General features: G+C 35.7%; 2 protein-coding genes across 2 annotated transcripts in view; one reads left to right on the top strand and one right to left on the bottom strand.

Moving 5' to 3' along the window:
• LOC130899239 (uncharacterized) overlaps nt 1-1,255 on the bottom strand; it is a 43,445-nt gene extending 42,190 nt beyond the window's left edge. Inside the window, exon 1 of the mRNA XM_057809014.1 lies at nt 994-1,255. The gene's annotated coding sequence lies outside the window, so the exon portion shown is untranslated. The remainder of the gene's footprint in view (nt 1-993) is intronic.
• Nucleotides 1,256-6,139: 4,884 nt separating this feature from the next.
• On the top strand, nt 6,140-11,837 carry LOC130899236 (cytochrome P450 6k1-like). The gene is made up of 6 exons (XM_057809009.1): nt 6,140-6,360; nt 8,923-9,496; nt 9,623-9,904; nt 11,070-11,282; nt 11,343-11,588; nt 11,657-11,837. The coding sequence occupies exons 2-6, from the start codon at nt 8,923-8,925 to the stop codon at nt 11,827-11,829; spliced, it is 1,488 nt and encodes a 495-aa protein (XP_057664992.1). The 5' UTR covers nt 6,140-6,360; the 3' UTR covers nt 11,830-11,837.
• Nucleotides 11,838-12,383: the final 546 nt, after the last annotated feature.

The following is a 12,383-nucleotide window of genomic DNA, read 5'->3' as shown; positions in this document are numbered from 1 at the left end:
TTTGTTTAGTCTATGGAAGAAAATATCAATTCTACACCACGTGGATTGCACTTCAGAATCCTTGTTCTGCCAGCCAATCAAATACTTCGTATTTTTGAATTCCACGAGGAAATGGAGCACGAAAAGGGAAATACCCAGGAATTTCTGAGCAGTGAGACGGATCAAGATGCAACAAAATGCATTCGATTCGGAATGAGCTTCAGAAAACTTTGTGAACAAAAATTATGCAATAAGAATTGCATTTGTACCGGAAATAAGTTCAATTTTACTACTCGGAGAGTTTTTGAGGTCACTGAACACGAATATCCCGACAGAAAAGGTCTAAAAGATACTTAGTGCTTAGGGCTGCCGACACCAAGTCATCTACTAGAGTTCTGTTGAGTAATTTCAAATAGAAGGCAAGATAACATGGAAAAATACCTTGTCATTAATTATAATAACCATAAAATAATATTTTCTTATTCGTATTTTCTTCGTGTGGCAACCATTCCATCATTTCATCACGGAAACCGATAAAATCAATGGAAATTTAACAAAGACGACATTGCTTTGCAGAATACCCAAAAATTTTCACCACGAGGCGCCACTGGGCCGTTGACTTTCCAATAAAGCGAAGTTGAAAATTGAAAAAATAGAAAAATTCAATTTCTGCTTGTAATAATTGGTTTTGTTTGGTTTTTTTTATAAAAGTAACGATCTTTATGTTTTTAAAATTAACCTAAACATATGGTTTAATATGAATGAAATTCGTCGGCAATTTGAACCAAAAAAAGAATAAAAATTTTCACGTTTGTGAAGGATCTTGTATAATAAACCTGCACGTAACTATAGAAGTTGTTCCAAACAATGAAAACCAATCATTTAATACGTAATACATTCTAAATTTTCGATATTATTAGTTAAATTTCGTCGAAACAGAAATTCAACAAAAGGTCAAATGTCCAAAGTACAATTGAAAAAATATGAAGAATAATGAATTAAACCTTGTATTACCTCATAAACAACAGCTCCTACTATTGATAAAAGTTCATAAAACGTCTGGAAAAATTCGCAAACAGCTTAAGTTTTGAAAAAATCGGAACAAAAACCAAATTTTGGCACTAAGCAGCCTCAGAACGGCGACGAAAATAACACGATTATATGAGAGCGATAGAGACAGAAAATTATATTGTCAAAAATATTGTATTCGGTACGCCCACCGTGTGAAAAGCATCCCGACGCTCGTTGCCGTTGCGACGCGCCGTCACAACGTTCACTGCGGGTTGCCGTTCGATAGGCGAATACACCGACGACGAATATGCGCGGATATAACTGGGGGTTACACTGTAAAAATCCACCCTAATTCATATTAGTCAAAACGAGCAGTCCAACCATTATCAAGAAATGTATCCATTCTAATTAAAAATTATAAATCTTTCATTAAGATAAAGAATTTGACAACAATATATATTTAAACTGCGCGCGTAAATTCAGTAACATTTTATTTTTAGATATTGGTACAACCTTTTTATGTTTGTATAAAGTATGAGCGTCATACTTCAATTAGTATGTATTTATTCAGGAAGCGAAAAGTTTGACGTAATTAACTATCGAAAAGTGATTGAAAATATGGAAAAAAACTTTTAGGGATCGAAAACATATATTTTTGAGGATTCGGTGAAGGTCATGAAGACGTCTGATTCTATGGAGGAGCGAAAAAATCTTGACACCTCTCTTCAACATCGACTCAGAGGGAATCTTCACCAAAGACAGGATACTGAGAATACCACCACATCAGGAGAGGTTCAAAATACGAGATTCTAAAGCTGATAATTCAGGAAAAAATCACATCACATCTGACCTATACAGGGCTGCAGCTTCCAAAGTCAAAATAGCTATTATGATAGCCACCCACAGAAACGATGAAGAAAAATTGGTCATAAAAGATTTATTTTTCACTCTGTATAGTTCCCACAAATATGTAATTAAACAAAAACAAATATCTTTAATTATTTTGAACCATCTTTCATCTGGAAATTGTAAGAAAGATATAAACTTTTGAAATATTTTCATAAATATCGATTTCTGTTTAGAAATTTGTCAATTTGTCAAATTTAACTATGTCTGGGTAGAAAATCTGGTTTCATAGTAAATAGTTTTCTTAAATAACTTTGTTTCTTGGTAAATTGACTTTTTCAGAAGCCCTGTATCACAAACTCATCACTATAAGATTATCTGTTCTCTTCCTCGGGAAGTGGTATTCGGCCTCAATTTAAGTATATAAGAACTGGTACTCAGATGGGGTGACCAATTAATATTAAATTGGACGCCACCACCTTTTTAACCCCTTTTTAACCAACGTCGTTAAAAATTAATAAAAAGCTGTAATCATCTAACGAATTAAATTAAAATAAAGATTAAACAATCTAAAACTATTCCCGGGCACGATTATCCAAAATAATATTTATTGCTAAGAACAATAAAAGAAGTTTCAACAACTCAGATTTCGAGATGGTTGCAGCCCCCATCTGGATTCCAAGATGTAGGAGTTGAGGTTCAGTTTGTAGTCTGGTGGTTGTTGTGGAAACCCCCAAGGAAACGGAACGGAAAAAGGAACGAGTAGAAAGAGCAGATTAGAATAAAAAGGAGCTTATGGGGTTCATCCCATGTGATGGGCTCAAATCTACCCAGCAGGTAGAAGGAAGAGTTTTTCGGAGCTCTGAGTTGGCAGTTGGGATCCGGGACTTTATACCTGGCCCCCCTTTTATACATATATACATTTATACAAGCTTAGATAAGTTTCTACAGGCTTAAACAGAAATTTCTATAGATGAAGAGGAAGGAATACTCTATGAAGCAGGCATCGCCGATTGAGGGTAAATTGAGATTTTCATAGTTTTAAATGGACTTGAAACTTTAAACGCGTTTTTCTCAAAACTTTTTTTTTCAAATTTTCCTCCATCGTATCTCAAAAACGGCTTGACCGAACGACTCGCTCAAAACATGTAAACGCATGTAATGAACTATTATCACTCGAAAATTTCCAAAATTTTGGTTTCTTCATAGCAAAAAACAAAGAAAAAACGCAAAATTCGTAACTTTTATTTAAAATGTCTACCAAAAGTCCAATTTTTTGTATACAGATTAGATTGCCGAGGCGGGGGTATTCGGAACGCTGTAACACAAGTTCTACACAATATTTTTAGCTTAAAATTTATATTTATACTGTCGAAATATATGTGAATAAATGATAATAAACTTAAGGCTCTATCTATTTACTGGCCGTAGAAAAAAAATCCTAAAAAAATCGCTAAAAAACATGGGATGACCCCCTTATGCTCTAACGTACAAAAATATATTTTTTAAAATATAACCAAACAGGAAACAGACAAATAGAAAATACGAATTCATATGAAAACTATCATACAAAATTTGCTTAAAACAAAATGAAATCCAGCATCCAGCACAATAAAAAAGCAAAGAAAAACCTACTAGCGATTATAAAGAATAAAATCACCACAAATTTATTAAAATTTGATTTTGCTTGAAGTTTAGATAGGTAGAGGACGATTTAGAATCAATTTCGAGGTTTTATTGAATTTCTGGAAGGTCGATACCAAATTAATTTCTTCAAAAACTCGAAAATTAGAATAAATAAATAAAATAAGTGATTACTGTGCCACAATACGTAAGCAAAGAATATTTTCTTTCAACTGTAGAAAATAGATATTAAATAAAATATAATTTTCGTACCAATGATTGTAACAAACTTTTTGACAGTGTTTTGACTTCGTACAAAACTGATTCGTTTTGATTTTGTTTACTCAAATCTGATACTCTGAAGTCACAAGCGATATGGTCATTCTTATGTATAGCGTGTAACATAGTAAATTGAGGGTATTGACAAATATTTTGGTTAGTAGGTGGGGAACGGCGTCAGTTCCATTTCTAATAACGTCACAACAAATACTATGGAATATACGAACGGTAAATGGACGAAAATGTTTATAAATTACATAAATAAATAGCAAGCAAACGAAGGATATTCCGAAATATCTTCTAATAAGCTCCCAGGGCCATGCTGGTAACGCACGCGGGCGGTAAAATAACGGACGGCCGCTGGTCTTATATAATTTCAACAATCACGCAAATTTTTACCCATTTCAGGTACATATAGAGTATATCCGAAATGTACTTATCTTTTATTGTCTGCTGCCAGCTCTAGCGGTGCAATTATTTGTACAAGAGGTTTCTAATTATGTTTCTGCTGCTGCAAGTACAACTTTGAAACCGTGAAACGTGATACTCGGTGAGAATGTTGTATCAATGCTATTACATATCTCAAATAAAACATAAAAACAAAATTATTACTACATTAAATGCCTTAATTGAAAATTCCAAACAAGACGCGATAATCAAAACTAATTAAAAATTTAGTAACGTTTTCAGTTCACAGATACCTTAAGAGAACTGGGAGTACAAGATGTCGTTAGATGGGTAAGAGCAAGACGCCGACAATGGAGAGACCATGTAGAACGAATGGCTCCAGAACGGATTGCCAAATGGGCCAAAACACAGAAATCAGACACAAGACGCCCAATCGGTAGGCCCCCAAAACGCTGGTACGATAGCTGGAGATCGGCGTCACAAGAGGGCAGATGACCTCGTCCTACTACAAGAAGAAGAAGAAGAAGAAGTTTTCAGTTTGAATTTGATATTATTTATTATCAGGACTAACATTTGCTAGAGATTTATGAATTGATTTTTCGCATTAACCGCTTCTTCTGTGGGAGAAATCATTGGGTGCCAAACAAGAGCTGTACGGCGGATGCTGTATTCAACACGAACAAATCTTTTTGTCAGTGAAATATTCATGTAATATTGAATGTATGCGAGTCGAACTAATCCCCAAATATGCCTCAATCTCACGGTATGTCATATGTCACTTTTTTAATATCAATTTACTTACAGGACTGAGGTTTTCTGGCACAACAGCCGATTCATCACCAAAAGTCGAAGCGAGCTGATCGGTTGGTTTAATCCACGTGGAAAATCATAGATAAACATCGCACGAAAATGTTTGCGACCAATAAAAGCTGCCAAAGATAGGAGACTTGCCAATTCTCGTAATGTTTCTAAAGAAACTACAGAATAAGGCTTCTACATCTAGCTTAATTTATCAAATTCTATAACTCCTTCTCATGATCCGCTTTCATATCTCCTTGATGCTGATGCTAACTTACACAGTTTCTTCTTTGTGCCCGTAGTTTTAGCGTCGCAGTACTCCTCACAAAGGAGGAGATGAAAAACAAGCGTCGAATTATCGCCCAATTGCACTGCTTCCCACGTTATTTAAGATCATAGAAAGATTGGTTAACAAGAGGCTTTTATCATTTCTGTTTAAATATAAAATACTTCCTACCAATCAATTTGGGCACAATTGACGCTATATTCTCCCTCCTAAATAATGTCTACTCTAGCCTAAACCCCCTTCACTACCCATGATTTTTCTGAAGCTTTCGATTGTGTTAATCATAATATTCTAATCAACAAATTGCAGTACGACGGTTTCAGGGGAACACCTCTTGTGTGATTTAAGTCATAGCTTATCAACGGAAGTCAGCTTGTAAGGGTTGATACAACGTTGTCATCTTGCAAGCCAATAGAATGTGGAGTGCCCCAAGGCTTAGTACTAGACCCTATTTTGTTGCTTCTAGACATCAGTGGTAAACTAAGTCTATTTTAATCTTTTCTGTCTCAAATTTAAATCTGTAAAATTGTTAGGGGTTGTTTCGGACAATTCCTTGAAATGGGAATTACATATCGTCGCCTTATCTAAAAAATTAAGTTTTTCCTGCTTTGCACTGAGATTAGTTTCCAAAGAACTGAACTTATCCATCTCCGTAATATCCTTAATGTCCTTATTGAGTCGCATCTCCGATATGCCCTTTCCTTCTGAGGTACGGGTGGTTACATGCAAAAAAATGCACAATCACTTGCCAATTGAAATCGAATCGATATCATCTAATAATTTACTGATATTTACTGATATTCTAATAATAATTTATTTGAACCAGCTTTTCCCCAACACATGACACACTATCCATTTACAGGGTCAGAGGTTACAGTTTTATCGTTGACTGAATCGACATAAATTTTTGCATTTGGTTTTTAATGCCAGTTATAATCACAAAATGTTTGCGAGAACCAATATCAAGGTTATCTCGAGCAAATAGATAAACGTACTACTTCAGTTTGATTATATCGTTTAGAAATCTTTTAGTGAAGTGATAGATTAGAATACTAAGGATTGAACCATCGCATCCCTAGCATCCTGAGCAACTAACGTATTCATATCTATTCCGCCATAACTATTTGAAGGTAATAATACGTATTATTACCATTTTTATAAACTAACACAGACGGATAAATTAAATTACAATGTTGTGTGGATTTGCTCTATTAAAGGACAATTTTCTGAGTCGCGTAGTTGAAACTTGGAGAATATGATTATTAACAGAAAACAAAAATTGTTGCTACTAGAATATTCCTTTTTGCTATATTTAGATTGTATAGATTGTCCTTATAAAAGTTACGGATTGATAACCATTAGGCGTGAGCCGCCCCTGTAGAATTTATAATTTTCGAGTGTATAATTTTGAAAAAACACTCTGTAGTTGTAACCTTTAGTAATATCGTTTCGTTTTTCACCTTCTCGACGTCCACTCCACTTCCCATTTAATAGAAAACGACCCAATTACAACATGGCCCCCACAAGGATGGGGCTGCTGCAATTTTAGTCACAGGGTCGGGGCCCACGGAACCTAGTCCTCTTTTAATCTAATTTTTTGATTTATTACAGAATATTTTATCCTATTATATTAAATATAAATATATAATTATGACAGTTTCGTAAATTAATGAAAATTTTAGATTCTAGATTAGTTACTATTTAATTTGGTTAGTACGTACTATTTGCAATGTTTGCATACAACGCCTGCTCGGGCCCCACACACTCCCTCTACAATTTAGTTTTTGAAACATAGCATACCCGTAGCACGAAAACATAAAGGGGGGCTCGAGCTTGATCCTGGTTACAGATTCCGCAATCAAATGTGGGAGCCATGAGTTACGAAATAGGATAAAAACATCGAGCCTGATCGGGGGACATAGAGCACTTCGTCTAATGGTTGTACAGTCTTCGAACAAAGAAATATTTATGTACTGAATAAATTTTCCGCGAAAGAAGGTTTAATTTAATAACTATTTCTCCATTAAATTTGAACCCTTTAGCTCAGGGGGAGCCCAAACCTGATCCTGGTTACAGATTCCGCAATCAAACGGGGGGGGCCATGAGTTACCAAATGGGATAAAATCGGCGAGACTGATCTCGGTTGTACAGTTTTCGAACAAAGAAATATTTCGGTACCGAATGAATTTTCCACGAAAGAAGGTTCAATTTAATAACTATTCCTCCATTAAATTTAAACCCTTTAGCTCAGGGGGGCACAAACCTAATCCTGGTTACAGATTCCGCAATCAAACGTGGGGGCCATGAGTTACCAAATGGGATAAAATCGGCGAGACTGATCTCGGTTGTACAGTTTTCGAACAAAGAAATATTTCGGTACCGAATGAATTTTCCACGAAAGAAGGTTTAATTTAATAACTATTTCTCCATTAAATTTGAACCCTTTAGCTCAGGGGGGCACAAACCTAATCCTGGTTACAGATTCCGCAATCAAACGGGGGGGCCATGAGTTACCAAATGGGATAAAATCGGCGAGACTGATCTCGGTTGTACAGTTTTCGAACAGAGAAATATTTCGGTACCGAATGAATTTTCCACGAAAGAAGGTTTAATTTAATAACTATTTCTCCATTAAATTTGAACCCTTTAGCTCAGGGGGGCACAAACCTAATCCTGGTTACAGATTCCGCAATCAAACGTGGGGACCATGAGTTACCAAATGGGATAAAATCGGCGAGACTGATCTCGGTTGTACAGTTTTCGAACAGAGAAATATTTCGGTACCGAATGAATTTTCCACGAAAGAAGGTTTAATTTAATAACTATTTCTCCATTAAATTTGAACCCTTTAGCTCAGGGGGGCACAAACCTAATCCTGGTTACAGATTCCGCAATCAAACGGGGGGGCCATGAGTTACCAAATGGGATAAAATCGGCGAGACTGATCTCGGTTGTACAGTTTTCGAACAGAGAAATATTTCCGTACCGAATGAATTTTCCACGAAAGAAGGTTTAATTTAATAACTATTTCTCCATTAAATTTGAACCCTTTAGCTCAGGGGGGCACAAACCTAATCCTGGTTACAGATTCCGCAATCAAACGTGGGGGCCATGAGTTACCAAATGGGATAAAATCGGCGAGACTGATCTCGGTTGTACAGTTTTCGAACAAAGAAATATTTCGGTACCGAATGAATTTTCCACGAAAGAAGGTTTAATTTAATAACTATTTCTCCATTAAATTTAAACCCTGTAGCTCAGGGGGGCACAAACCTAATCCTGGTTACAGATTCCGCAATCAAACGGGGGGGCTATGAGTTACCAAATGGGATAAAATCGGCGAGACTGATCTCGGTTGTACAGTTTTCGAACAGAGAAATATTTCCGTGCCGAATGAATTTTCCACGAAAGAAGGTTTAATTTAATAACTATTTCTCCATTAAATTTGAACCCTTTAGCTCAGGGGGGCACAAACCTAATCCTGGTTACAGATTCCGCAATCAAACGTGGGGGCCATGAGTTACCAAATGGGATAAAATCGGCGAGACTGATCTCGGTTGTACAGTTTTCGAACAGAGAAATATTTCCGTACTGAATCAATTTTCCACGAAAGAAGGTTTAATTTAATTTTTATAACTAATTTACTGGGACTATAAACTTATTATTATTATATCCTTCATATATTTCTGCAGATGATGGTGGTGATTTTATCATGGCTAATTTCAATAATAACCGTTATTGGTACCGGTATCTTTCTTCTGAACTTATATATTTCTCAAGCGCACAAATATTGGGAAACTAAGGGTATATTTACCCCAAAAACTTCCCCTATAGTTGGTCACATTTTGGATCTAATATTATTTCGAACGACTGTAGCGGAACTTCTCAAACATTATTACGATCAAATTGACGAAAGATTCTTCGGAATCTATATTTTCGACGAACCGATTCTGGTGATCAAAGACCCGGATTTGATCAAAAATGTGCTGATCGAAGACTTCCATCATTTTTCTAGCAGATACATCGGTATTTCTCATGATGAAATTCAAAAGAATATGTTGTTTTTTCAAAAATATACAGAATGGAAATCGACAAGAGCGAAACTATCCCCGGTTTTTACAATTTCTAAATTGAAATCGATGGTTCCTCTACTTGAAGCTATAGTTGATGATTTGGTACAGTTTTTAAATGAAAATCAAGGTGTTATAGAAGCTAAGGAAATTACTGCTAAATTTACCACGGATGCTATAGCGAGATGTGCTTTTGGTAAGTTTCGTGCATATGTATCTGACAATTTTTATAATTTTTTCTATTACCGATCTGAACATATTTTGGATTTATTTGTTTTTATATACAAACGACATATTCCACCTGAAATTTTGTGATTTCAAGGTATCGAAGCTGGAAGTTTTGTCCAAAAAATGCCCGTTTTCAGAGAAGCTGGAAGAAAATTATTCGAAAACTCCTTAAGGAATGCCATTAGTCAATTAATACATGTTTTCAAACCCAGTTGGACCCAAAAATTGAAACTATGTTTTTTCTATCAACCAAGTGTACGTTATTTCAAAAGTGTATTTTTAGATACACTGTATAATAGAAACGATAGTTATAGATGCAACGATCTGATAGATATTCTCAATGATATGAGAAAAAATGAGAAATCTGAAGATATAGGTAAGTAAAATCTTCAAATGTTATCATCACCAAACCTCCATCTTGTGATCTATGTAACCATGTTATGATCTCCGTTTCTATATTCATTTGATTACTCCTAATCACATCTCGATACTAAACTGTAAAACCAAATGGGATCTAAACACCATACAGGGAATAAATGGAAATGCCATTAAATGGTATACGAATGGATCAAAAACAGCAGACGGAACTGGAATAGGATTGTAAAGGCCCAGAACCAACACACCAAACATTTTCCAAGAATAAATTAATGCAATTAAAAATGTATCCATTTCAATATAGGGAGGAACTATCCCAAACCCCAGATCATCATCCTGTTCGATAGTCAAGCAGCCATTAGAGTTCTAAGTTCCAAATAAGCTCGCTCAAGTAGGGGCAGACAAGCTCTTCATGGTACCCGAACGCTTTTATGGTATCATCTACAAAATAATGGAAAAAGCACTGGAAAAGAAGGTAAATAGGAACAGAACAGATGATAATATCTGTCCTGCATGTAAACTTTAAGGTTAGAAAACAGAAAAAAGTCGCTAACTAATTCAAATTTGTGATATTGGCATTGCGTAGAAATCCATGTCCCCCAGTAATTGGTATTCATCAAGACAGAAGCTTCATGTGGAAGAAACATACATTTACAAAGCGCAATCAACTTGTTATTGAACTAAAGCAAATGTATTTGCTTCTTGGTCGTAAATTAAAACTTCCAGAGTGCTCGAAATAAACGATAATCGGCGTATAATTTCTGTTCATTGAACATCCTCTTGAGGTCGCTGGGGGTCATGCAAATTTACCATAGTTTTCATTTTTTCCTTTCTAAGATAGATGATGAATAGCATGCGCATGCCAAAACATTGATATCTTCACCTTCCCAACCTACTTTTGCATCTTTCCACGCTTTGGTGTCGATTCATCACGTGCAGCGCAATTGGCTGACTGCCAGTGGTTCAAACGTAGCAATCCTTCAAAGATTTCAAAATAATTTTACTGGTCAATCAGTTAAACGCAGGCGCAGGCTCAAAGTTTGCTCCTAAGTGATCTTACTACAATACATATCAGCAAGAAATAAAACCAAATGCTCAATGCAGATCTCTCTAGATGTTATAAAAATTATTTTGTTCAATTATCATCCTAAGATGTCCAATTTCAGATGAAAATAAATTAGCAGCATCTGCATTTCAATTTTTTGTGGCTAGTTTCGAAACTACGAGTGCCACAATTTCATTTACTCTTTACGAACTTTGTGTTAATGAAGAAGCTCAACGTAGATTGAGAACTGAAATCAATGAAGTCGTAGAAAAATTTGGTGGCATCACTATGGAATCGTTGAAAGAAATGCGTTACTTGGATATGTGTATAAATGGTAATTGTTTATTTAACCGGACTAATTATGAAAGTAAATCTTCATCTTTATTTTCTTTAGAAACTTTGAGGAAATATCCTGTGTTACCATACTTGGATAGGGTATGTACACTGGACTACACTATACCTGGCACAGATATACAAATTGAGAAAGGGAGGGGGATAATGATTCCTATGTATGGGCTACACATGGATCCAAATTATTTTCCTGAACCATCAAAATATGACCCAGAAAGGTTTGCTTACAAGAATTCAAATATGAACGAAATTCATTTGCCATTTGGAGGAGGTCCGAGAAACTGCATAGGTAAGATTCATCAAGATGTCGAAGAAACAATTTGGATGCTCGAAAACGTACATAAACTTTTATTTCAGGAGAACGATTCGGTAAATTGAGCATGCAAGTTGCTCTTGTTAACATTATTAAAAATTTCAAAGTCGAAATGTGTCAAGAAACTCCGAATCCAATTAAATTCGATAGAAAAACCTTCCTACTTACATCCGATGTCGGTTTACCTATGAAAATTACAAAAATAAAATGTTCATAAGATTCGAATTTTTGTTTTAATTAAATGCATCCACCCGCAGGATCTTGGACTTCCAAACATCAACCTGGACATAAGACATTACTTCGGATTAGGTTCCTTCTTGCCCATTACTTCCTTTTTCTCGCTTAAATCGCTCTAGGTCAAGCTTTTTTAATAGGGAAACAGCATCATCCTCTATAACGCAGTATGGGTAAATTGTATTCGTCTTGGTGCCTTCCTATCCAAGGTTGCACGCGTGGTATTCGTCCACGTTCCTTTTCGATCTTGCTGGCACGAATTTTGCTATTTTTTATCGTACAAATCCATCGTTATCTCAGAAAGTGCTTTCGATTCTCCCTCGCCAATGGTGGCATCTTCACGTATTTCTTTCCTAATTTCGGCTACGAATGTATTGACATCTATCCTAATCATTCCATCCTCTATAACCGTTATATATCTGCCTCGAAAATTTGGATCAATCGTTGAAGTCTCTAGCTACCAGGACGTGGCGTGGTGTACTCAAAATCGCGTCCTCTAGAGAATCTATTTTCACCAGAAATTCTTGAATGCCTTCA

Source organism: Diorhabda carinulata, chromosome 11, assembly GCF_026250575.1.
Source record: "Diorhabda carinulata isolate Delta chromosome 11, icDioCari1.1, whole genome shotgun sequence".
Lineage (NCBI taxonomy): Eukaryota > Metazoa > Arthropoda > Insecta > Coleoptera > Chrysomelidae > Diorhabda > Diorhabda carinulata.
This window is presented reverse-complemented; position numbering and strand designations above follow the sequence as displayed.